The sequence below is a fragment of the Delphinapterus leucas genome, chromosome 7, assembly GCF_059928025.1.
Source record: "Delphinapterus leucas isolate spDelLeu-1000000601 "Yukka" chromosome 7, BTC_Dleu_Yukka2, whole genome shotgun sequence".
NCBI lineage: Eukaryota > Metazoa > Chordata > Mammalia > Artiodactyla > Monodontidae > Delphinapterus > Delphinapterus leucas.
In genome coordinates this window covers 69,528,121-69,555,748 of record NC_143135.1, presented here as the reverse complement: position 1 = coordinate 69,555,748, position 27,628 = coordinate 69,528,121, and the positions used below count along the sequence as shown (strand labels likewise).

The window sequence follows — 27,628 nt, the reverse complement described above, 5'->3', positions numbered from 1 at the left end:
GGCTTCTCACAGTTTTAATTAAGTGCTCTCAGCTGAAAAAAATGCACAACCTAAATTTGAGAGTTATGTTGTATTCAGCGGACAAAACTGAGGACTTAAGCCCAGGAACAGCATCTCAGATAACTCTGAGGGACCGCTCGGAAGAGGTAAGGGGGGGAGCCAGGATATAGAGGAGTTTTTGCAACAAAGACCAGGTAGTCAGAACATCAAAAGATTACTGTTAATGAAAGAAAACCAGACATCTCAAGCTAAGGAATTTAGCGCTTTTCTAAGTATGGGAAGATGCAAAGTCTGGGCTCATTGAAACCATTCCTTTAATATGCACCTCAGCTATCTGGGGCCAGTATCCTGTGCTTCTCATCCTGAGTCTCCTCAGGGCCCATCTTCAAGGGTGGCTACAGTGGCTGACGGCTAGATGGGGGGGCAAATCCTGCCTCCATCCTCAGTTCCCTCAGGGCTCACCGTCGGGGTGGCTATAATGGGATGGCTTGATGGCTGCAACATCCTTTGTTTACTGATACGGCAAGTGGCATTTTTAGTTCACGGTGCCAGCCAACCTTGGGTGCTGCGTGGTTCCCCTTTCCAAATGTGGCCACAGTCTCAACCCCTACTCCCTTCCCTCCTAAGAAGATCTGCAGTTTTCCAGGAGGGTGAGGACTATCGTATTTGTTATTGGAAGAGCTGGGACGTCTAGGTGTCAAGGAGCAACAGGGGCTGTTGGCTTTGTATCCTTTTACAGGGTGTAAGAAGGCTCAACAGCACTGGATTCCCAGCGCTCCCAGTTGTTAAGCAACTGCCCTCACTGGGAATAACTAGAAGTGGACACGAGCAGACCTACATTTGAGGATCGGCCTTGACATTTACGGGCTGGGAGACCGTGCAATCTTGTTTAACTTCTATAAGCCCGTTTCCTCTCAGAGCTAGGGAGCTATTACCTCATGGGGCTGTTTGAGGATTAAATGAAATGATGCATACCGTGTGTCTGGACAAGTGGTAGTAGCTGTGTGTTATTGTTGCTCTTCTTACAGTATGGGATCCCCGTAAGTGTTAAATTTTCATTACCGCTACTCTCAGTGATCACAATGCGAGTGAGGTCAGCAGTTTCAACCTCCCTCATCCAAACAGAGGCGGCGCCCCATTCAGGCATCAGCTTTCTGTAGCCCTGAACTTGGATATCAGATAGAAATAAGACCCCAGGCATTACCACCCTGCCTAACCCATTGTGCATTAATACCTTTGGCTCTTCTGGGGGAGTAGAAAGCTAAGGCTGGACATTTCTCAATTTGGTCCCTGAAAAGAGGTCCCTGGCTCTACAAATTGTTCCAGGTCCCTCTGCTCCCCACCCACCGCCCACCGTGGGAAGGGCCATTCGTGGCACCAGGCCTCTGTGTCTGGGAGCCGGGTAGTGAAGGAGCTGCTATTCAGGAGTCAGTTAACAATCTCAGCGTGAATCTGAGTCAAGAATGGGCACAAAGGGCTGTTGGGAGAGCGCCACCTAACACAAAACAAGAACCCTTCCCTGGGTCTCAGAGGAACATTCTGGAGCCCCTGGACCTCAGCGCAGAGCACCAGGGCTCACGCTGCTCAGGCAGCCTTCACCCGGCAAACAGGATACTGAGTTTACTCCAAACTCATTTATGCCCAGGAGAAAAGAAATGCATCATTATGCAGAGAAAAAACCAAGATGCAAAACCTTTCCCTTTCCCTCTTTCCATCTGCCTCCAGCCTGGCTTCTCAGAAATCTCCAGGCTCAATAATCTCAATTGACAAAGACATAAATCAAAGGAGAGGCCAAGATGATTCAGATTTGCCTTTAGTTCTTTCTTCTCCAGCTACCACACACTGACAGCCTTGTAGGAGAACATTTTGAAAATATTATTTTCATACCCTCAACAATTCCATAATGTGAGTGCTATTGTCAGTCCCATTTTGCAGATGAAGAAATTGAGGTGAGAGATGTAAAACAACTTGCCCAGGGTCACACAGCTGCTAAGTGATGGAGCCACAGGGTTTGGATCAGGATCTAGTTCATAATCACTAGGGGAATTCCTCTGGGAGTGGATGAAAGAACCCAAACAGGGTAACAGCAAGCTCCTAAACATCACCTCGATTGCCCCAACCCTTTAAAGAAACCCTATTGAACATCTGCTAGAGCCAGGTGCTGTCATGTTGATTTTACTTCCTTTAGTCCACGCACCACCATCTGTAAAGTCAATGTTTTCTCTGCTTTACCGAGGAAACTGAGGCTCAGAGCAGTGAGGTGCTGGCTCCCCAGGTCACACCGCTTACCAGCGGCAGAGCTGGACTCGCCATCTTGCTCTTGGGGCTCTGAGGCTGACGCACCCTCTCCTGACTCTGCAGTGCCTGGAGCAGGCAGCTTCCTGGTGTTGGTTGTTTCTTTCTCCCTTCCAGGGAGGATTCACCATGTGTTCTGAGACGGGCTCCAGGTACACGGGGCTGCTGCTTGTGGCCTTGGCCATCGCCGCCATCATCGCCAACCTCCTGCTGTACTTTCCCAGCGGACAGGTGCTGGAGCCTGCCAAGATCACAGACTTGGTCTGGTTTTTCCACGGCTTTCTTGGAGCTGGACTCTTGGTAAGAATGAGGTTTAACTACCTTACCTCCTCCGGGTGAATGATGCCCCTAAACAACCTTCAAGTCACAGTGCAATTCATCTCCTCATGGGGCCACGCTCCTAGGGCCCCCAGAGCATGGCCGGCTGCTCCTCCTCTGTACCCCACAACATGTGATACATAAACACCCTCCACACTGGCACCTCGTACTGCAAACATCTCTTTATGTGCCTGCCTTCCCCATTAGCTGTGAGCTCCTTAAGAATACAGTCCAAGTCGCATTCACCGTGGCCTCTAAATTACCTTCCTAGCAAAGTGCCAGCTTCGCCTAGAGCTAAGTATGTGGTTGTTATGAAAGATATGCATTAAGAAAAGCACAACAGCAGAGCATTTGTCAGGTCATCAGTTTTCAAGATGGTCATCTCGAAAAATAAATTGTGTAGCTCCCATCAAGGCTTCCCTTGGCTAGATTATGGGGTTGGCAAGTTTTTTCTGTAAAAGGCCAGAGTGACTATTTCCAGCTTTGCAGGCCATGTGGTCTCTTGTTTCAACTACTCGACTCTGCCGTCCTAGGGCAAAAAGCAGCCATTGACAATATGTAAACAAATGGGCGGAACTGTGTTCCAATAAAACTTTATTTATAAAAACAGGCAACCTGCTGGATTTAGCCCACAAGTTGTAATCCGCTGCCCGCAAGGTAGACATTGAGTGTTTTTCCTTCCTTTCCACCTTTATTTTCATCTGGCTCCTCCTTTCCCAGGCATCCAGGGTCCCTTAGGAAAAGATCATGGGTTAATGTGAGACCCCAGTGCCGGGCACTGAACTCAGCAAATGGAAGGATGAATGTATGAAGGATAAAGAACCCTCAGAAAAAGGTGACCACCTCCCTTCCTGTTTCTCCTCCCCACACAGTAGTAGACGCAGCGATGTCTCAAGTTTCATCCAGTGGCCACCTGCCCCTCCCATCCTAGCAGAGCTGGGCCTTCTCTTCCTGTCCAAGAGAACCTCTAAATCAGCAATGCCTCAGCAAAGGTTGTCTGTTTCTCAGCTCAGAGCCCTACCTAACAGGCAGTACAGACCCAGTTGTCAGGACAGGTTTGCATTTCTCAGTTCCACCGCCAAGCAAATCATTAAACTCCCCTTAGCTTCACTCTCCTCATCGGTAGAATGTATAGGTCCATCGGCACCCAACTTCTCTCAAGACATAGATGAGCAAATACAGTGACTGCTGAAAGGTGTTGAGTAGCTTGAGGGAATTTAGGCTTCCTATTTGCAGAATCTTAGAATGTTCACTGAAAGAGAGTGACCCAGAGAGGACACTCCCTGGTCCTGGGGAAAGCAGAGTGGAGCCTGGCTCAGGCAGGGACCAGACACCCTGTCTGCATAGCATCCCTCAATGCCAGCCAGCTGTCCAACCCTCACTCCAATTTTCCAACACAACCTCCCAGGATTTCCTAAAAAGATGCTTACACTTGTATATTCACGGCGAAACGGGGATAAAAGAAACAGGACCAAACCAGTCCATGCAGTTGGATAAAGTAAAAACCAATGAGCTATCCCCTTTTCTCTTCTTTCTTTCATTTTCCTTTTCTTTGTTCAGTCCACTTTAGTGTCTACTCTATGCCTTCACTCATGCCTGGCTCTAAGACCAGCTAAGGCAGTGGCCATGAGGTTGGAGAGAGGAAGGTGCATTTGAAAGGTGGAGTTGGCAGGATCTGAAGAGTGATGGAGGTCAGGGGGCAGAAGGAGAAGTCAGGTTGGCTCTGGCATTCTTGCCTGAGCAGCCGGGGATATGGTGAAGGTGTTGCCTGGGGTAGGGACCTCAGGGGGAGGGCAGAGGCTGAGCTTTGCTCCACATTCGCCCTGAAGGAGCAGAGGATGGCTGGGCTGGGACTGGAGACCTGGGGAGAGGCAACCTTGAGAACCACCATGGAGAGATGATGTAGAACCCCGGGGGACAGTGGGTTTGCCCAGGGCTTGTGAACTGACTGAGAGGAGAAAGAAGCCCAGGTTGAAACCCCAGGGAACCTTGCAAATTGAGAGTATGCAAAGGGAGGGGAGGGGAGGAAGGAGACTGAGAAAAACAGCTAGAAAGTTTCAGGCAAAGGGAAAAAGTGGAAAGTGAGAAAAGACGGAAAAAAGAAGAGAGAAAGTTTCTAGAAGAAGAGAGGAATCCCAGCGTCAACTGCAGCAGAAGGGACATAGCTGGGACGTGAAAAGCATCTGGTACCCAGCAAGGTGCTGATGGCTCTTGGCTGGAGCGGTCCTGAGGGAGGATGGGGACCCCAGACTGCAGAGGGCTGAGGAAGGTGTGGAGGTGAGGAGCTGGGCTCTGAACGGAGGAAGAGAAGCCAATAAGCAGAGCTGCCTTCCTGATAACAAAATAAAAGGCCAGAAAGATCTCAAAAGCCACAAGGGACACTGCAGGCAATGACAGGCACCCTATCCATTTATCATCATCTCCATGCCAAGCACTGTGTAAGGATACGGAAGGGAGAAATCCTGAATTCACAGTTCCTGCCCTTTAATAATCATTGTAACAGGCGTTTGCACAAAGGTTTCGAGTGTATCAAATGCTTGCACACATGTTATTTCATTTGTGAGGTAGGATCATCACCTCCATCCTATGGGTAGAGAAATGAGGCCCAAGCAGATTAAGTCATCTGACTGTGGCCACGCGGAGGGAGCCCAGCAGAATTAGGACTTAAAACACTCATCTGAGCCCAAAGCCCATAATGTCTCCGTTTCTCCCATTTGATGCACATGTGCGCTTGCAACACGGGACACAGAGAAAAAGACAGCACGTGTGAAGCTAAGCCAGCAGAGTCCTGTTCTGTACATGCCCTGATGAAACAAGACAGGAAAGTACCTGCGGGGGGGCTACTCTAGACAGTGCTGCTTTCCAGATGAGAGAGAAAAACCGGACCACATGAGTCACTGTCTCCCCACCCTCCCTGCCAGGAGGTCAGCCACTCGGGGGCTGAGTTTATACACACAGGGCTCACGGCCATGGTGTGTAAAGTCACATCCAGCAGTATGTCATCTCCTAGCCCCCATATTATTGCTGGAAGGCAGCCTCGGGACCTCGGCAGGGTAGTTGTCTCAGCAAAGCCACGGCCAAGAATCACAGCTCTCTGTTCTCATGAGGCCACAGGCCAACCCAGAATGCCTGGCAGGCTTCTGTGGTTAAAACAGGGCACCTGGGACAAGCATGACATAAACCGAATTGGTTGCTCTAGGGACTGAGATGCAGGGCCCCAGTTTCCTCCCATAGGTAACTAATGGCTGTTTTCCAGCAATATTATTTGCAGACTTGGCAGGACCATTAGGAGAGAGAGGTTAGAACTAGTCCGTGGTGTGGTTTGGGATCACTTGAGGCCTGATTGGTGGTGGAAGGTCTGCAACAGGTGAGGGTCTGCCTGACCCAGCAGAGATGGTCCCTAGGTTCCTTCACCAAGGGAGATGGGAAAACACACAACTAATTCAGCCCAGTGGGGTGAGTACCTGCCACAGTGGAGGCCTGGAGTCTGCAGGAGAGGGAACAATCAACTCTACCTCTGGGAACCAAGAGAGGCATACCAGAGAAACAGGTATCTGAGCTGTCCTGTATAGAGCTACAGAATTAGTAGGTATTTGCCAGGCAGAGAAGGGAGGAGCGTGTTCCAAGCAGAGGAAGCAGTTTGTGTAAAGGCAGAGGAGCATCACAGAGTACGATGCATTCATGGACACTGCAGTTTGGTGTGACTGGAGCAAGGGCTGCTTACGTGAAGAAGGGATAGGAAACGGTGCTGAAATGCAGACTTAGGCAACATTCCGTTTGACCTTGCGTACCATGCTGATGAGCCAGTCCCTTACCCTTGAGTAGCTGACCCACAAATATTCACTGAGCATCTACTATGTGCTAGCACTGTTCTGGGTATTAGCGATACAGCGGAGAAAAAAAAAGCAAACAAAATTCCTACTCTCCTAGGGCTTACGTTCTAGTAGAGAAGAGAAAGATCATAAATAATCCACTATGTGGTGATGTCAGGTGGTGAGAGCACTAGGAAGAAAATAGAGTAAAGGAATAGATAGATGGTGAGATACTGCCTGAGGAGGTGGTGTTTGAGAAGCCACTTGAATGAGGGAAGAATAGCCATGCTGATATTTGGGGGAGGAGCATTCCAAACAGAGGGATTGGCACATTCTAAGGCCCTGAGCTGGGGATGGGCTGAATAATTCCTAGATCCGCAAGAAAACCAATGTAGCTAGAGCCACATGAAAAAGATTTGGAAGAGAGGGTAGGAAATGAGGTCAGGGGAGGAATGAGCATCCACTAGAACTTTTAAGCAGGAGAGAAGCACGCCCAGGTGCCATCAAGCTATGACAGTTCTGACTTGAATCCATCGCTTCATCCTGACCCCGTGTTGGAGCCTGGTTTGCTGGAAATGCCAAGCTATGCTCCCCAGAAGGTGCTTGGAAACACTCTCAGCACCTACCTCCTCCAGGGTGGTTCCAAAAGCTCTTATTTGTCAGGCCCAAACTTGTACCCTTGCCACACAATCTCCAGTTGACCCTCCCATTTGACTCAAGGGAGCTTTGGGTCTCCCAAAGGCCCGGCATAAGACAGAAGAATCAGTAATTCCTGTTGCCAGAGAATCATCAGAACTAGGAAAAGAAACTCAAAAAAGGGAGAGCATTACCTCATCTCCAGGTTATGAGTGTACAGCGACCTGAGGCTCAAAGCTGCCCTCAGCCATCCCCCAGGGAAGCCAGGAGTCCCAGCCCATCTCTTCCTACCTGGGAGGTTCCCATCAGCTCTATATCCCAGCACAGAGTTACCATGAGATAATTTTGAGAATCTGAGATTTTTGTGAAATGGGTCACCTTGGTGAGAAGTAGGGATTTCCCAGATGCCTGCATCAGCAAACACATTTACCAACTATCTCTCGGGGTGAGGTGATGTTTTTCATAAAGTTAAGTTCATCCATTATGTATTTATTTCTTGCTCCTGACCCATGGCCCTATCACGCCCCTACCTTCCTCCTACCCCACAGTGCCAGAAGAAACATGGCGAAATGTCATCATAGATTTCACCACCATACCACTGGGTCCTGATTCCATGTGGGGCACCGTGGGAGACGCTGCTGAACCAGCACTCAGAACCCAGTGGTAAAAGGAGAATGAGCACGCTCAGTGCGACAGGATGGAGTGACTGGAAGGGGGGTGGATAAGGGGGGGTCACTGAACAGCACAAAGAGGAGATGTATTGGCTTCCCATAGCTGCTGTAATAAATTACCACAAACTTGGTGGCTTAAAACATCAGAAATGTATTCTCTCACAGTTCTGGAGGCCAGAAGCTCTCAGTGAATGTGTTGGCGGGGCCCCCTGTTCTCAGCTGTAAGGGAAAATCATTCCTTGCCTCTTGCAGCTTCTGGTGGCTGTTGGCATTCTTTGGCTTGTAAAGACATTACTCCAGTCTCTGTCTCCATATCACCTTCTCCTCTGTGTGTCTCTCAGAACTCCTTCTGCTTCTCTCTTATAGGGATACATGTGATTGCATTTAGGGCTCACCCAGATAATCCAGGATAAACTCCTCCTGTTAAGATTCCCAACTCAGGGACTTCCCTGGTGGTGCAGTGGTTAAGAATCCGCCTGCCAATGCAGGGGACACGGGTTCGAGCCCTGGTCTGGGAAGATCCCACATGCCGCAGAGCAACTAAGCCCGTGTGCCACAACTACTGAGCCTGTGCTCTGCAACAAGAGAAGCCACCGCAGTAAAAAGCCCACACACCACAACGAAGACCCAAGGCAGTCAAAACTAAGTAAATAAATAGATAATAAAGATCCCAACTCAATCATATCTTTTGTCATATAAGGTGATATTCACAGGTCCCAGGATTCAGAAGTGAATATATCTTTGGCAGGGCGGGGGCGGGGGGAGCCTTTTTATTCAGCCTAGTACAAAAGATAACATTTGAACTGACCCTTTGCAGGTGAATAGGAGTTTATCTGATGGCAAAGGGTGAAGGGCATATTCAAAAGCCCAGAGGCAGGAAGGTCCCTGGGTGTCTCCTGGGGGACCATAAGGTGGTGTGTCAAGAGGTCTCTATGGAGGAGAGGTGAGGCTCTGGTGGCAGGTCAGGAGCAGGGCGTGAGGGCTCACGTACAACGTCCAGGACGTGTGTTGTGTCCTACAGGCAATGAGGAATCATTAGACATTTTTAAGTAGCTTGAGTTTTGGAACTTTGTTCCAAAATGGTAACATTCCCTTCATTACAAGAGCATCTTCTTTGCTACAGGTTATGGTGCCAGCACTGATAATGTTGAGGGGAGGTGGAGAGGACTGCTGTGCTCACAGATGTGGGGTAAGTACTGTGGGGTCTACAGAATGTTTCGACTCCCACCCATACCCCCAAAAGGGCTTACTTCCCAGGCTGCAAGCTTTCTCTCTTCTGAAGGCCAGACTATTAACCCATTGACCATAGCCTAGTACTTCTAATACCCTCCTTTCATTTATTTAGTTTTATTGAAGTATAGTTGATTTACAATATTGTGTTAGTTTCAGGTGTGGAGCATAGTGATTCAGTATTTTTGCAGATTATACTCCATTACAGGTTATTACAAGATCATGGGTATAATTCCTTGTGCTATATAGTATATCTTTGTTGGTTATCTATTTTATACATAATAGTTTGTATCTGTTAATCCCATATGCCTAATTTGTCCCACTCCCCTTCCCTCTCCCCTTTGGTAACCATGAGTTTGTTTTCTGTATCTGTGAGTCTGTTTCTGTTCTGCATATATATCCACTTGTATTATTTTTTAAATTCCACATCTAAATGACTAATACTTCCTTTTAAAGTACAGTGATATTATGCAGGGCTCTCTCCAACAGTGATGAGGGTTGTTGCATGAGATCCCGGGAAGAATGAGCCTGGAGAGGGTATAAAGAGAGCCGTTAACACACAAAGCCTGTGAGCGCTGGTGGACCAGCCTGCCAGGGTTTGGTTGGTTGTTTCTATCAGTCTGTCTGTCTGTGGGAAGGTCTAGGACCCTCCATCCTCTGGCTTTCTTATTTCCCTAACAGCCAGTAAATTAACACATCCTAGAACTGGGATTTCAGCAAGAAGGGAATTGGAGATTTTACTGTCAAAAACTCTTTCACAGATACTCTCTTACAGTCGCCCCATGAAGAACAGAAGGCTGACACTCTGTAAGTGTATCCATTATGTATTTGTGTCTTGTTCCTGACATGTGGCCCTCATACCACTGCTCTTTCCACTGCCCAACACTGCTGGAAGAAACCAATGGAACTGTCACCACAAATTTTACAAACTTGTCTACATTTGATGAATAGGAAAGAAAATCCCCAGAGAGGCTGAGTGGCCTGCCCAGATTCGCATGGCTGTAATCTTAGAGCTGGAATGGACATATAGGACTATTTACGCAACTCCAGGAAGAATATAAGCTGCTTTCTTCAAGGCAAGGTCCACAGTTATCATCTACGTACTCCCAGATGCCTGACACATGGTCGGCTCTCAAGACACACCCAGTGAAGGCAGGTCTGGCTGAGCTGGGACTCATCTTGGTCTCCTGACCCCCAAGATCGTGCTCTTTCCCACATACAAACCTGCTTACCAAGGTCCCTGCTCACAGCAAGCTGTTCACTGGTCTTATACTCCTAGTTCATACACTGTCTCACTTCTTTTCTACTCCCAGAGTCCCCTCTCCCAACCCTTGCAGTCCCCAGTCAGACCCTCCACAGAGACCTTGGCCACCAGGTCATTTGAGGACCATCTCCAAGGAGCTCCCTGAGTCATTCCATTCAACTCCAGCCAGGCCCTCCCTCACTTCCTGTGGTAAGAAAGACACAACATGGACGTGTCAGGAATAAGAGCTCATGTTTTGAAGCAAACTAGTCCCTCAGCTTTGCCCCAATTTAATGCGCTAATATGCCAGGAGGTCACCTGTCCCAGACACTTGCCTCGCTGTCACACTCATTCACCCAGTCAGCCAACACGTTTATGGAGTTTGTACACAGTACAAGGCCCTGTGTTGATCGCTGACTCAGGCATTAGAAAAATGATTATTCATTTATTCATCCAATCATACAATACTTACTGAACACCCACCACCAGGATGGCAAGTAGGTTTCATTTAGGTTTCAAACAAAGCCAATACCAATCGGTCAGTTCCTCTGTTTTGAGGACTGTGGTGCTTTTTCTTCTGGGGGAAGAGTACTGAGATCAATAACTGATGTCTGCTGTGAGTGCAGACTAGGAGACTGGAAGCACACCTATAATATGTGCCAGGCAGTGTGTAGGCTCTAAGAGTTCAGTGATGAATAAGTTACATTTCCTGCTCACAATTTTGTAGTGTGTGATTTCATTCGTTACAATTGCAAATGGAACACCCATGTATGATAAAAACCCTGTAGAAAGTAGGCATAGAGGGAACCTACCTGAACATAATAAAGGCCATATACGACAAACCCACAGCCAACATCATCCTCAATGGTGAAAAACTGAAACCATTTCCTCTAAGATCAGGAACGAGACAATGATGTCCACTCCCACCACTATTATTCAACAAAGTTTTGGAAGTCCTAGCCACGGCAATCAGAGAAGAAAAAGAAATAAAAGGAATCCGAACTGGAAAAGAAGAAGTAAAACTGTCATTGTTTGCAGATAACATGGTACTACACATAGAGGATCCTAAAAATGCTACCAGAAAACTACTAGAGCTAATCAATGAATTTGGTAAAGTAGCAGGACACAAAATTAATGCACAGAAATCTCTTACATTCCTATACACTAATAATGAAAAATCTGAAAGAGAAATTAAGGAAACACTCCCATTTACCTTTGCAACAAAAAGAATAAAATACCTAGGAGTAAACCTACCGAAGGAGACAAAAGACCTGTATGCAGAAAACTATAAGACACTGATGAAAGAAATTAAAGACGATACAAACAGATTGAGAGATATACCATGTTCTTGGATTTGAAGAAGCAACATTCTGAAAATGCCTATAATACCCAAGGCAACTTACAGATACAATGCAATCCCTATCAAACAACAAATGGCATTTTTCACAGAACTAGAACAAAAGATTTCACAATTTGTATGGAAGCACAAAAGACCCCGAATAGCCAAAGCAATCTTGAGAAAGCAAAACGGAGCTGGAGGAATCAGGCTCCCTGACTTCAGACAATACTACAAAGCCACAGTAATCAAGACAGTATGCTACTCACACAAAAACAGAAATATAGTTCAATGGAACAGGACAGAAAGCCCAGAGATAAACCCACGCACATATGGTCACCTTATCTTTGATAAAGGAGGCAAGAATATACAATGGAGAAAAGACAGCCTCTTCAATAAGTGGTGCTAGGAAAACTGGACAGCTGCATGTCAAAGAATGAAATTAGAACACTCCCTAACACCATACACAAAAATAAACACAAAATGAATTAAAGACCTAAATGTAAGGCCAGACACTATAAAACTCTTAGAGTCAGCTCTACCCACCACCAGTCCCTCCCATCAAGACTCTTAGATAGCCTCATCCACCAGAGGGCAGACAGCAGAAGCAAGAAGAACTACAATCCTGCAGCCTGTGAAACAAAAACCACATTCACAGAAAGATAGACAAGATGAAAAGGCAGAGGGCTATATACCAGACGAAGGAACAAGATAAAACCCCAGAAAAACAACTAAATAAAGTGGACGTAGGCAACCTTCCAGAAAAAGAATTCAGAATGATAGTGAAGATGATCCAGGACCTCGGAAAAAGACTGCAGGCAAAGATCGAGAAGCTGCAAGAAATGTTTAACAAAGACCTAGAAGAATTAAAGAACAAACAAACAGAGATGAACAATACAATAACTGAAATGAAAAATACACGAGAGGAATCAATATCAGAATAACTGAGGCAGATGAACGGATAAGTGATCTGGAAGACAGAATGGTGGAATTCACTGCTGCAGAACAGAATAAAGAAAAAAGAATGAAGAGAAATGAAGACAGCTAAGAGACCTCTGGGACAACATTAAATGCAACAACATTTGCATTATAGGGGTCCCAGAAGAAGAGAGATAGAAAGGACCAGAGAAAATATTTGAAGAGATTATAATCAAAAACTTCCCTAACATGGGAAAGGAAATAGCCACCCAAGTCCAGGAAGTGCAGAGGGTCCTATACAGGATAAACCCAAGGAGAAACACGCCGAGACACATAGGAATCTAATTGGCAAAAATTAAAGACAAAGAAAAATTATTGAAAGCAGCAAGGGAAAAACAACAAATAACATACAAGGGAATTCCCATAAGGTTAACAGCTGATTTATCAGCAGAAATTCTACAAGCCAGAAGGGAGTGGCATGATATAATTAAAGTGATGAAAGGGAAGAACCTACAACCAAGATTACTCTACCCAGCAAGGATCTCATTCAGATTTGATGGAGAAATCAAAAGCTTTACAGACAAGCAAAAGCTGAGAGAATTCAGCACCACCAAACCAGCTCTACAACAAATGCTAAAGGAACGTCTCTAAGTCGGAAACACAAGAGAAGAAAAGGACCTACAAAAAAAAACCCAAAACAATTAAGAAAATGGTCATAGGAACATACATATCGATAATTACCTCAAATGTGAATGGGGTAAATGCTCCAACCAAAAGACACAGGCTTGCTGAATGGATACAAAAACAAGACCCATATATATGCTGTCTACAAGAGACCCACTTCAGACCTAGGAACACATACAGACTGAAAGTGAGGGGATGGAAAAAGATATTACATGCAAATGGAAATCAAAAGAAAGCTGGAGTAGCTATACTCATATCAGATAAAATAGATTTTAAAATAAAGAATGTTACAAGAGACAAGGAAGGATACTACATAATGATCAAGGGATCAATCCAAGAAGAAGATATAACAATTATAAATATATATGCACCCAACATAGGACCACCTCAATACATAAGGCAACTGCTAACAGCTATAAAAGAGGAAATCGACAGTAACACAATAATAGTGGGGAACTTTAACACCTCACTTACACCAATGGACAGATCATCCAAACAGGTAACTAATAAGGAAAGAGAAGCTTTAAATAACACAATAGACCAGATAGATTTAATTGATATTTATAGGACATTCCATCCAAAAACAGCAGATTACACTTTCTTCTCAAGTGCGCATGGAACATTCTCCAGGATAGATCACATCTTGGGTCACAGAACAAGCCTCAGTAAGTTTAAGAAAATTGAAATCATATCAAGCATCTTTTCTGACCACAGTGCTATGTGAGATTAGAAATGAATTACAGGGAAAAAAACATAAAAAACACAAACACATGGAGGCTAAACAATACATTGCTAAATAACCAAGTGATCACTGAAGAAATCAAACAGGAAATCAAAAAATACCTAGAGACACATGACAATGAAAACACGATGATCCAAAACCTATGGGATGCAGCAAAAGCAGTTCTAAGAGGGAAGTTTATAGCTATACAAGCCTACCTCAAGAAACAAGAAAAATCTCAATTAAACAATCTAACCTTACACCTAAAGGAACTAGAGAAAGAACAAACAAACAAAAAAAAAACACCCAAAGTTAGCAGAAGGAAAGAAATCACAAAGATCAGAGCAGAAATAAATCAAATAGAAACAAAGAAAACAATAGCAAAGATCAATAAAACTAAAAGATGGTTCTTTGAGAAGATAAACAAAATAGATAAACGATTAGCCAGACTCATCAAGAAAAAGAGGGAGAGGACCCAAATCAATAAAATTAGAAATGAAGAAGGAGAAGTTACAACAGACATCGCAGAAATACAAAGCATCCTAAGAGACTACTACCAGCAACTCTATGCCAACAAAATGAACAACCTGGAAGAAATGGACAAATTCTTAGAAAGGTATAACCTTCCAAGATTGAACCAGGAAGAAACAGAAAATATGAACAGACCAATCACAAGGAATGAAATTGAAACTGTGATTAAAAATCTTCCCACAAACAAAAGTCCAGGACCAGATGGCTTCACAGGTGAATTCTATCAAACATTTAGAGAAGAGCTAACACCCATCCTTCTCAAACTCTTCCGACAACTTGCAGAGGAAGGAACACTCCCAAACTCATTCTATGAGGCCACCATCACCCTGATACCAAAACCAGACAAAGATACCGATGAATATAGATGCAAAAATCCTCAACAAAATACTAGCAAACAAAATCCAACAACACATTAAAAGAATCATACACCACGATAAAGTGGGATTTATCCCAGGGTTGTAAGGATTCTTCAATATACACAAATGAATCAATGTGATACACCTTATTAACAAATTGAAGAGTAAAATCTATATGATCATCTCAATAGATGCAGAAAAAGCTTTTGACAAAATTGAACACCGATTTATGATAAAAACTCTCCAGAAAGTGGGCAAAGAGGGAACTTACCTCAACATAATAAAGGCCATATATGACAAACTCACAGCAAACATCATTCTCAATGGTGAAACACTGAAAGCGTTTCCTCTAAGATCAGGAATGAGACACTCTCACCACTATTATTCAACAAAGTTTTGGAAGTCCTAGCCATGGCAATCAGAGAAGAAAAAGAAATAAAAGGAATACAAATTGGAAAAGAAGAAGTAAAACTGTCACTGTTTGCAGATGACATGATACTATACATAGAGAATCCTAAAAATGCCACCAGAAAACTATTAGAGCTAATCAATGAATTTGGTAAAGTTGCAGGATACAACATTAATGCACAGAAATCTCTTGCATTCCTATACACTAATGATGGAAAATCTGAAAGAGAAATTATGGAAACACTCCCATTTACCACTGCAACAAAAAGAATAAAATACCTAGGAATAAACCTACCTAGGGAGACAAAAGACCTGTATGCAGAAAACTATAAGACACTGATGAAAGAAGTTAAAGATAATACCAACAGATGCAGAGATATACCATGTTCTTGGATTGGAAGAATCAATATTGTGAAACTGACTATACTACCCAAAGCAATCTACAGATTCAATGCAATCCCTATCAAATTACCAATGGCATTTTTTACGGAACTAGAACAAATCATCTTAAAATTTGTATGGAGACACAAAAGACCCTGAATAGCCAAAGCAGTCTTGAGGGGAAAAAAATGGAGCTGGAGGAATCAGACTCCCTGACTTCAGAATATACTACAAAGCTACAGTAATCAAGACAATATGGTACTGGCACAAAAACAGAAACATAGATCAATGGAACAAGATAGAAAGCCCAGAGATAAACCCATGCACCTTTGGTCAACTAATCTATGACAAAGGAGGCAAAGATATACAACAGAGAAAAGACAGTCTCTTCAATAAGTGGTGCTGGGAAAACTGGACAGCTACATGTAAAAGAATGAAATTAGAACACTCCCTAACATCGTACACAAAAATAAACTCAAAATGGATTCAAGACCTAAATGTAAGATCGAACACTATAATACTCTTAGAGGAAAACATAGGAAGAACACTCTTTGACATAAATCACAGCAAGATCTTTTTTGATCCACCTCCTAGAGTAATGGAAATAAAAACAAAAATAAACAAATGGGACCTAATGAAACTTCAAAGCTTTTGCACAGCAAAGGAAACCATAAACAAGACAAAAAGACAACCCTCAGAATGGGACAAAATATTTGCAAACGAATCAATGGACAAAGGATTAATCTCCAAAATATATAAACAGCTCATGCAGCTCAATATCAAAGAAACAAACAACCCAATCCAAAAATGGGCAGAAGACCTAAATAGACATTTCTCCAAAGAAGACATACAGATTGCCAACAAACACATGACAGGATGCTCAACATCACTAATCATCAGAGAAATGAAAATCAAAACTACAATGAGGTGTCACCTCACACTGTTCAGAATGGCCATCATCAAAAAATCTACAAACAATAAATGCTGGAGAGGGTATGGAGAAAAGGGAACCCTCTTGCACTGTTGGTGGGAATGTGAATTGATACAGTCACTATGGAGAACAGTATGGAGGTTCTTTAAAAAACTAAAAATAGAATTGCCATATGACCCTGTAATCCCACTACTGGGCATATACCCTGAGCAAACCATAATTCAAAAAGAGTCATGTACCACAATGTTCATGCAGCACTACTTACAATAGCCAGGACATGGAAGCAACCTAAGTGTCCATCGACAGATGAATGGATGAAGAACATGTGACACATATATACAATGGAATATTACTGAGCCATAAAATGAAATGAAATTGAGTTATTTGTAGTGAGGTGGATGGACCTAGAGTCTGTTATACAGAGTGAAGTAAGTCAGAAAGAGAAAAACAAATACCATATGCTAACACATATATATGGAATCTAAAAAAAAAAAAAAAAGAAAAGGTTCTGAAGAACCTAGGGGCAGGACAGGAATAAAGACGCAAAGGTAGAGAATGGACTTGAGGACATGGGGAGGGAGGAGGGTAAGCTGGGACAAAGTGAGAGAGTGGCATGGACATATATACACTACCAAATGTAAAATAGATAGCTAGTAGGAAGCAGCCACATAGCACAGGGAGATCAGCTCCATGCTTTGTGACCACCTTGAGGGGTGGGATAGGGAGGTTGGGAGGGAAACGCAAGAGGAAGGGGATATGGGGATATATGTATATGTATAGCTGATTCACTTTGTTATACAGCAGAAACTAACACAACATTGTAAAGCAATTATACTCCAATAAAGATGTTTAAAAAAATAATAATTGCAAATGGAGCAGATGAATGGACATAGGTCTTCTCAGCTCTAGTGCCCCCATTTTTTGTGTGCATTTGGGAAGCAAAACAAGGATGCCCACCAGATCAATTCCCCTCTTCAATTTGCCAGGAAACTCAGGATGGATCTTTCAAAAGGACCACCACCTCCCTCTGCATTGCTGCACTGAATTTCTGATTCTGTTCCATTGCAGATGCTGTTCCCTGTGCTCCTGGCCGTACAGGGCACTGTGGGCGCCGTGTATTGTGTGGTCATTTCTTCACTGGGTTTGCTCAGTGGCCCCCTCTGTGACACAGGCAGTGGAAACTACACCTACCCGTTCAGGAATTACTCCCTGGAGTGAGTAGCATTTATGGCCTTGGGTCTGTGTCTAACATCTAAAGATGATACCGTGGTGACCACAAAGAGTGTGTGCTCTGAGAATTGACTATGCAGTAGTGGGGCCAGGTGCCTCCATTCATACTTGGTGTCTTGCTCCTCTCTCTGTACCAGATTGACACATTTATTCCCAAATCACCAATCTCTAGAGGTGACTGGCCAAGGCAAGGTGTGCCCATGAATTAAGCAGTTCACCCAAGGTATTCAGTACAATACCTTCATTTTCCCCCATTATTAAACACAGGTGAGCACGTGCTGAGGGCTTGCTTAGTACTGACTAGGCGCTGTGATAAGAGAAGGGATTCCAAAAGATGGATAAGACCACTTGCCTATTTACACCTTGCCTGTTCACAGTCTAATTGGGGAGACAATAGTCAAATTTGGGGTTTGTTTTGTGACAATCTCAGCCTATCAATAAGCAGTGTTGTGGCTGGACCAGTCCTTGTGGTTCTTATTATGATTGCAAGATGCCCTTTAGCAATAACCGTCAAGAAACTTTGAAAAAATAAAGATTTCTTACATACAGGACCTGGAAATTACACCGCACACCTGGGGTCACACAGCAAGGTCGGGGGGAGGGGAGATGGCGGGGTAGGGAGTGCAAGTGTGTGGGCCTGGGGTTCTGCTTTTATTGGGTTTGAGGCTGGGGGTCTAGGGTTTCGAAGGCTCACTCTTTAATGATGAACTTACAACATAAAAGCAGGAATTTAAAGCACAGGAATAGAAAAAATAAGGGCCCAAAAGGTCGGTTATTGAAATCAACCAAGATCGCTAAAACAAAGGAGCCTCAGTCAGGCTTTTACCTAGGTGTGAAGCTGGCACTGTGTTTATCTGAGATAGCCCTCTTTGAAGCGGATGCCTCACAATCAAAGCTTAAATCAGGCACTTGCATTACAAAAAGAAAAACCAACTGTCAGGGTTTACGCTGCAGGGTTGCACAGATATCCTTAAATGGCAGGCCCCGTGATGCCCACTGATTTTCCTAAAGGAATAAGGAAAGAAACCAAGCACCAATGATTGAGAAAGACACTGCTTCTCCTCTCATTTCACGTTCTCTCCCTGGTAGAGCTCATCCATCCCCATGGCTTTCCGAACCCTCCATCTACCCATATAAATAATCCCCAAATGTCTATCTCTAGCCCAGATCTTTCTTCTGAATTCCTGACTCAGATACCAAATCACCTCTTTGAAATTTCCTCTTGCGAATTTCAGATCATTTCAATACTTATATGTCCAAACCCTTGATGTTCCCTTGCCAATTTCCTCTCTGTCATCCCCAGCCCATTAGATGGCACCCAAAACCTGTGAGTCACTGATTATTCTCCCTTCTGCACCCCAAGTTCAATCCACCACCAAATCCTGTGAGTTCTACCTCACCAGTGCACCTTGAATCTGGCCGCTGCTCTTCGCCTAGTCTGTCATCACCCTGTTCCAAATCTGCAGCACCCTTTGCTTCCGTGTCTACACCAGCCCTCCAGCAAGCATCCCAGCTCCATTTTCCCCTTCAATCCTTTCGCTGTAGATGAGCCAGAGGGGCTTTGTAAAATGTAAAAGTACTCATTAAGGCCAAGAAATCTTTACATTTAAGGAACTTGCAATCTCACTGAGAACTCAATAGACGAGTGTGGATATGGGTGAAGGCAGAGATTTAAAGGCAGAGATACCAAATAGTATATAACTATGAAACAGGGCCTGAAAACCTATTCCATTTTCTCTTTGTCCAGCTAGAACCCTCTGATTCCAAATATTCCTTAGAGTTTTTGCTTGCCTGCTGTTTCCTCTTATAATGCACTGGCTGCTACCTCCTTCAAGGCCAGGTGACTCCATCCTTCCCTCACGAAACCCTGTCCAGCTACTCTAAACCTCTAGACCTCCCCGTTTTATGATAATAATTATAAATATATTGCCTACAGTGCCTACTGCATGGCAGACACTGTGCTAATATCTAATCCTCCCAACCCACTCGATGGTATTGATGTTATTTTTTAGCCCCGTTTTACATATAAGGAAGCTGATATACAGAAACACTTAGGAAACTATTGGGGCCAGGGAAGGCTGTACATTGACACGTATATCAATCAATGGTACATTGATTATTTTGAGTGAAAGTTGCTTAAGAAAGAGATGACGCAAGAAGCCCATTCTGACCCTCCTCTCTTGTCTCCCTGAAAGCAGGAAATAAATCTCTCATGTGAAAGGTGCACTCCCTACATCAGGGGCTAAAAGGACACCCTTATTGCCAAAGACAGAGAGTTCAGGGCCAAGGAGTCTATATGAACAGGCCTTGTTACTTTCTTAATTTACTACCAAGCTCGAACTGTTTAGATTCTTTACTAATTAAGCACCCAAACCTAGGTTTCTTTGTCCTGTCGATTCCTCACAAATGTATTGTTTCTTTGTCTGAAGAGTGTAAAAGCTGCCTCCTTTGGGGAATTCCCTGGTGGTCCAGTGGTTAGGACTCTGTGCTCTCAATGCTGAGGGCCCGGCTTCAATCCCTGGCTGGGGAACTAAAGTCCCACATGCTGCGCGGGGTGTGGGCAAAAAAAAAACCTGCCTCCTTTGGCCACTACTTTAGGTCTCATTTCTACGAGACCTCCAGGGGCATGCATTAAGTTTTGTTTCTCTTTCTCCTGTTAATCTGTGTTGTGTCAATTTTATTATTAGTCCAGCCACAAGAACTCAAGATATGTAGAGGGGGACATTTTATCCCTCCCTGACAAAGCTTATCAAGAACCTCCTAGTGAAGAAGCTGGAGTTAGGATCTGGGTCTGTGGGACTTCAGAGCCCGAGCTCTTAACCAATCCTTACCGCCCCTGAGATCTTTAGAGCAGTTCAAATCTTGCACCACACAATTTCCCGCTTCTTCCTGTGCTCCCTTGTGTGGCTATGTCGGTACCCACAATGCCTTGCTCAGATGCTGTGCTGTTACAGTGAAAGATGGTGTGTTCGACCCTCGACCAATGGGCAGTCATGAATGTACTATTCTATGAAGATGAGAGCAATGTAATAGACTAGTGCCTCTCACATGCTTGTAAATGGCAGCTCTCTACCTTTCCTGGCTCTCAAACCAGGCTAATTGTCTCCCCTGTCCTGGCAGGAACAGCTACTTACTCAACCAACCCACCTGGGCTAACTGCCAAGAGCCTGAGCACATCGTCCTCTGGAACGTGGTCTTGTTCTCCATCCTGCTGGGGATCGGCGTGGTAGAAGCTGTCCTTTGCCTCAGCCAAGTCATCAGTGGACTCTGTGATATCTTCTGTGGTACATGCGTCCGAAAAGGACAGGTTGGTGCTTCTAGAACCCAGGAATGTTCAAGTCATTTCCCCTGACCTGTTTCTCACATCTCCCTCCCACCCCAGCCTCACACTCTCAGAGGTAATCCAGTAACCAGGAAATGCCTTTTGAAATGTCGAACTTCATTTGCCACTTGGGGCTTAATTTTCTTTCAGGTGACCATAACTGGCTTATGACCAGCCTAAGAAGTCACAACCAATTGGCAGAGTTCCCCGGCTTCAGAAGGACTGGATTCGGTGAATATCAATCCCCAGGGTTCTGAGAAGCTGAGGAAAAGCCCCTGATTTTTACAAAAGTCAACAGTTTTGATCTTCTTTGCTAGAATCAAGATTGTCATTTCCCCCAAATGATCTCTAAGAATAATATAAGAAGTCATAGGGCTGTAAATAATAAAAAAATTTTAATAATAATATAATAATAGATACTTAACTTATTCAGTTGTTACTATATCCCAGTCCTGGTGCTAAACCCTTTATCTACGTTATTTCAGTTAATCCTACGAAGCAAGAAGCATTATAATGTCATCTTACAGATGAGGAACTCAGGCTCAGAGAGGTTCAGTTACTTGTCCGAAGTCAGCAAATCTAAGTTTTGAACTTGAGCCTGATTGCAACATTTATATTCTCGACCACTCTCTCCAGTGGTACTCAAACCACTGGACTAGTTCTGTGGATTGTAATAGGTGTCATTACACCCCAAAAAAGGGGTGGGGGAGACTCTGTGGTCAAGTTCATTTGAGATACACTGGATTAAACAAAGTGTAATCGGCTTCTCTACTGCAGGACTTGTCAGAACCTCTACAAAGCCAGTGTGTATAGCTAATTTCCAGGAAGAGAATAGCAAGTGCACGATTTCCCAGAAGTCTTATTTGACCACAAAACCCTTTTCTCCTGGAACAAATTTTAACGGGGTTAATGTTCCATGGAGCCCACTCTGAAAAGGAATGCATCACTTAGTGATGAGGTAGAACCTACCTCACTTAACCCATGAGAATCCAAGAGACTTTTCCAAACCACCAGAGAAGCAGAAAAAACATGGGATGAGACAGGTTAAGGACGACTCACCTGTGTTGAAATGAGAAAAAAAGTTTTGCTACAATTGCTGGAATCAGAAGTTTTCTTTTCAGGCTTCCTTACTGTCATTGCAGCAGACATTCATTTTTATTTTTTATTTTTTTTAATTTCTATTGAAGTGTAGTTGATTTACAATGTTGTGTTAGTTTCAGGTATACAGCAAAGTGATTCAGTTATACATATATCTATTCTTTTTCAGATTCTTTTCCATTATAGGTTATTCTAAGATATTGAATATAGTTTCCTGTGCTATACAGTAGGTCTTTGTTGTTTATCTATTTTATAGATAGTATTGTATATCTGTTAATCTCAAACTCCTAATTTATCCCTCCCCTTTGATAACCATAAGATTGTTTTCTCTGTCTGTGAGTCTGTTTCTGTTTTGTAAATAAGTCCACTTGTATCATTTTTTTAGATTCCACAAACAAGTGATATCATATGGTATTTGTCTTTCTTGAAACAAACACTTTTAAGAACTCAATCTACCATACAAGCCATGGCAGTTCCCAAAGAGGCATCAGATAGGGTTTCTGCTTCAGGAAGCTTGCAAACTAGTGGATCTTGCATAGCTGACTGCTTCCACAAATGATATCCAACTTTGTACAAATAAGAAAAAAAGCAAATGTTATAGCTTGGTAAGTAAACAGAGCCAAAGGCAAATTTTTAAAAGGTGCCTTCTCCTCCAGGTTGGTGCCCATTTGGGGTGGAATAATGTTCCCCCCAGAATTCATATTTAACAGGAACCTCAGAAGTGACCTTATTTGGAAATAGGGTATTTGTTGATGTGATTAATTAAAATGAGGTCATACTAGATTAGGGTGGACTCTAAATCTAACACGCACAGAGAAGGCCACATGAAGATGTAGGCAGAAATTGGAGTTATGCTGCCACAAACCAAGTGATGCCAAAGATTGCTGGCAACCATCAGAAGCTAAGAGAGAGACATGGTGCAGATTCTCCCTCTGAGACTCCAGGACCAGCCACATCTCCATTTCAGACTTCTAGCCTCCAGAACCATGAGTGGATACATTTCTGGGGTCGTTTGTTTGTCTGTTTGTTTGTTTTGGCCATGCCATGCAGCTTGCAGGATCTTAGTTCCACGACCAGGGATTGATCCCCTGCCCTCAGCAGTGAAAGCACAGAGTCCTAACCAATGGACCACCAGGGAATTCCCAAGTTTCTGTTGTTTTAAGACACCCAGTTAGTCGTAGTTTGTTACAGCAGCCCTCAGACACCCATACACAGTCCCACACGAGGGCGCACGCGAGCCGGGCACAGGCTGGATCTCAGACCCCCACTCAAGCTGGACCACTGCCTTGTACAGAAACGTTTATCCTACTCAACTGAACGTGGCCCTGCTGATGTCACAAATGCCCGGCTGCCCTGCTACCCCAGGCTGTTCCTTCAGCTTCCCTTTAGCCCTCCCACTGACACGAAGCAGATACACAACCCCCAGAAAGAGAAGTATCCAGAACCCTGCAATGAGCCCAGAACTGAACTGGCCCCCGAGACTGTTCCCTCAGCCCTGACAATGCTGAGGTTGTCATCCCTGTAAGAAAACTGGGCTTATGGAGGGGAAGTCTTTAAAACAGTTGGTCCATCAGATTGAATGGCTCTATATGGCCCAAATACCATTTCCCTGGGAGGGAAAAAATCCAAAGCGAAAAGTTTTATTAGCTTTTTCCCATTAAAACACCCTCTGTGTAAAGTGATAGATTTGAAGCAAGAGAGGAGAAAGGTTTTCTGCCTCTGGCAAAAGTCCCTCTTGTGGTTCTTCCTTTGGTGAGTAAAAGGAACTTGGAGTTAAAGACACCAAACTACAAACATTCTGTGGCTAATAAAGTGGACCCCAGCTCATAAAGGCAACAGAGTTCAGCTAATGTGCTCCATCAAGGGCTTTGGAGGGCGGAAAGAGCGTCAACATTTTAAACGTAGGGCCAGCTATAAAATGAGTCATGATTAATCCACTAAAAAAGTGTTTATTGCCAAATGAAAAATAAATTAAAATAAATCTGAAAGTAAATAGAAACAGTTGATTTCTGAGGCTGACTTAGGTCTACTTCAGCTACATGACAATTATTTCCTGAGTTCCTACAATGTGCAAAGCGAAGTGCCTGGAGAAAGGAGGGATGGACAGGGCTCTCAGTTCCGAAAGAAGGGGTTTAAGCGGAGGGAATTTTTTTCAGCGCACAACTACCCAGATGTAAGGCAGAAGCAGGGGAGGTGGTAATTTCCACTTCAATCTCTGTGTCTTCAAGCATATCTCATCTTTTTAAGTTCCTTTCTTTCTCAAGAGAACCACGTTTTCCAGATCAGAGTTGACTGACACTGCTTTTTCCAAACCCATATTCTGGATGTTTCCAGTGTTTATATAACATGGTACATCTGTTACTGGAAATATGAAGAAAATAGCTCTTCATGGTGAGTTTAGAGATTCTTTACTCTTTACACTTTGCTATAGTATAAAAATTCCCACATTTTCCAGAATGAGCACTTAGACTTTTATAATTATAAAACGTGAAAAAAGAGATTTTTACCATTTTATGAAAATCATCTAGAACACTTATCTGTCTGTCATGTCTGGTGAAAAGCTCTTATAGTTATGACACTGACTTGAGACAAACGTCATGGTTCAAAGGCTCATTGACAAGCCAACATCCAGTATTTCTCCCAAGTCAAATGGGAAGAAATCATTTTAAAGGAGGGAGATGCCCTATAGGGAGTGGGGGGAAGAAAATGAAACTAACCTAAATAGCTTTGGAAATTTTGGAAACCTTGATTTGACTAGAAACCATAAGGCTAAGGACAAAGGGAATTGTATATAAACACTGTACTCTATAACTGCTTCTCACAGGGGTATGAGATAACAATTATGAAACTGCTATGCATATATAATGGAGTTGAATGGTGGATGGTGGGAGCCAGGTTTCTCACTGTCATAGGGATAATTCTCACAGATAAGCAAAGAGGGAAGGCTAGAATAATCCATGTAGTACTGGATTAGAGTCAAGGACATCAATATAAACTCATGTTCGGCTTAACATAGATACAGATGGATAAATACAGAAATATGTGTGTATGCATGGGTTATTATACATATATATTTCCTGCTGAGAGAGCTAGAAGCAGTGACAGCCCAGTAGCAATGAGCACACCCAGTGCCAAGGTCTTGGTTTCTAATGCCATTCTCTACTGAAAGCAACTAGGGCTCCTTGAAGAAATGACTGATTCTAGGGGTGAGAATGAAGAATAAAGATGAGCTTGGAGCATATTGCTGTGCCAGAAAGCAAGGAAGTACTCAAAAAACAAAAGGCAGGACATGAAAATAAACAAACCAAGGGGACACAGGAGCCAACCTGAAATGGCTCCCAAGGGCCAAAGCAGAAACAAATTGAGCAACAAAATAAATAACATAGTATTAGGGTATAACCCAAATATAAAATAAATATCTATGAGTCAACGCTGATATAAATAAATGATTGATTAAATAAATAGGGAGAAAGAGACAAATCTTCCTTAGAGAAAAATTTCAAATAATTTATATAGATACTCCTGTCTCTTTGAAATGGAGTTCAGTACCCCACCCCTTTTAGTGTAGACTGTGCTTCCAAAAAATAGAGTACGGAAGGTGGGGGAAAAGTAATTTTAGAGTGGAGAAAACTAGAAAATACCACTTTGGCCAGGAGACATTTTAATTGATATTAACATCACCAGTGATAAATCATGTTGATAGCAAGTACTCCTGATATTATATGATAAGGGCACTTCAGCTGTGTGACCTCCCTAAATCCATAAACCCATTCTAACTATGAGAAAAATATCAGACAAACAAACAAATGAGGGGCATTCTACAAAATATCTGACCACCACTCCTCAAAATGGTCAAGGTCATCAAAAACAAGGAAAATCTAAGAAACTGTCACAGCCAAGAGGAGCCCAAGGGGGCATGACAACTAAATGTAATATCAGATGCTAGATGGGGTCCTGGAACAGAAAAAGGACAGGGCTTCCCTGGTGGCGCAGTGGTTGAGAGTCCGCCTGCCGATGCAGGGGATGCGGGTTCGAGCCCTGGTCCAGGAAGATCCCACATGCCGTGGAGCAACTAAGCCCATGTGTCACAACTACTGAAGCCCGTGCGCCTAGAGCTCATGCTCCACAGCAAGAGAAGCCACCGCAGTGAGAAGCCTGCACACCAATACGAAGAGTAGCCCCCGCTCGCCACAACTAGAGAAAGCCCGCACGCAGCAACGAAGACCCAACACAGCCAAACTAAATAAATTAATTTATTTTTTTAAATCTTTAACTATGTCATTTAATTAAATTATATCATTAATTTGAAATAATTTATTCAACTAGGCCCTTCCTAGTAAGATAATATGGTTGACCAATAACAAGTAAACCTCCTCTCCACTACCTGGGTCTTAGGAAGGAAGAAGGCAATGAGAGATAAGCCTCTGGATTCCAAGATAACAAGCTGGCGGAGGGGCAAATGCAGAGCTCATTCTGCTCTAATGGACAGAAACTGGGGAGAAGCACTATCAAAAGAGTTACCTCCGGGCTTCCCTGGTGGCGCAGTGGTTGAGAGTCCGCCTGCCGATGCAGGGGACGCGGGTTCGTGCCCCGGTCCGGAAAGATCCCACATGCCGCGCAGCGGCTGGGCCCGTGAGCCATGGCCGCTGAGCCTGCGCGTCCGGAGCCTGTGCTTCGCAATGGGAGAGGCCACAATAGTGAGAGGCCCGCGTACCACAAAAAAAAAAAAAAAAGAGTTACCTCCTTGTGACAGGCTGTTGTAAGTGGGCATAACCCCGTCCTGTTGGCATGACACCCTGAATCCTAATATCATTTCTCCACCTTTCCTGGGAGATAAAGTATGGTAACCCATCCAACCAAAACACTGTTCAGAAGAAGCTGTTAATACCATAAACCACATCCAGTCCAAAGGGAAGCATGAGAAAGTCCATCAGAACCTTCCATCTAAGGACCAGGGTGGGCAAACAGAAGCTGGCCAATTGACAACATCTATATACTTTCCCCTTTGTCCATGCCCTCAGTAAATGCCCTTCCTGTCCTTTTTAAGCTGGTGTTGAGTTTAGGAAAATATTATTTAGGTTAAACTTGCAAATGGGCCAGAGGAGAATTGAAACAGGCTAGGTGAGCATTCCTAGAGCTAGTCAGGGTCTATGCTGAGCACTGGACTGCACTAGTGAACAAGCTGACCCAGGTCCTTGCCCTTGTGTTGGTTACAATCCAGTGATGTTCAAACACTCTCATGCTTGGAATCACTGGCCTCAGAGCTCTTGTTCTCCAGTGGATCCTCAGGATCCATACAAGGCATTTAGGTTTGGTGGTGTAGGCATGAGACTTGTAGCAAATGAGACCTGAGTTCAAACTCCAGCACTTCCTACCTTGAACAAATGTCTTAACCCCCCTGAGTCTTACTTTCTCATCTGCAAGGTATAGATGGTAATCTCATCAGCTACGTGGAGTTGTTGGAAGAACTAAATGAGACGATGTATGCAGAGTTTTTTTCTTTGTTT

At 43.8% G+C, this 27,628-nt stretch overlaps 1 protein-coding gene across 1 annotated transcript; it reads left to right on the top strand.

Annotated features, from left to right (window-relative positions):
- Window positions 1-8,810: 8,810 nt before the first annotated feature.
- On the top strand, window positions 8,811-21,076 carry LOC111167968 (transmembrane 4 L6 family member 1-like). Its single transcript, XM_022561379.2, has 3 exons — window positions 8,811-8,921; window positions 17,540-17,685; window positions 20,822-21,076. Exons 1-3 carry the CDS (start codon window positions 8,859-8,861, stop codon window positions 21,051-21,053), a joined length of 441 nt encoding a protein of 146 aa, XP_022417087.2. The 5' UTR covers window positions 8,811-8,858; the 3' UTR covers window positions 21,054-21,076.
- The last annotated feature ends 6,552 nt before the right edge of the window (window positions 21,077-27,628 follow it).

What these genes read in the sequence shown, in the direction of transcription:
- LOC111167968 (XM_022561379.2), top strand. Translation starts at nt 8,859, where the DNA reads ATGGTGCCAGCACTGATAATGTTGAGGGGAGGTGGAGAGGACTGCTGT. An exon ending in GCTGTGCTCACAGATGTGGG is followed by an intron (nt 8,922 to 17,539) that starts GTAAGTACTGTG and finishes GTTCCATTGCAG; the next exon opens with ATGCTGTTCCCTGTGCTCCT. An exon ending in TTCAGGAATTACTCCCTGGA is followed by an intron (nt 17,686 to 20,821) that starts GTGAGTAGCATT and finishes CTGTCCTGGCAG; the next exon opens with GAACAGCTACTTACTCAACC.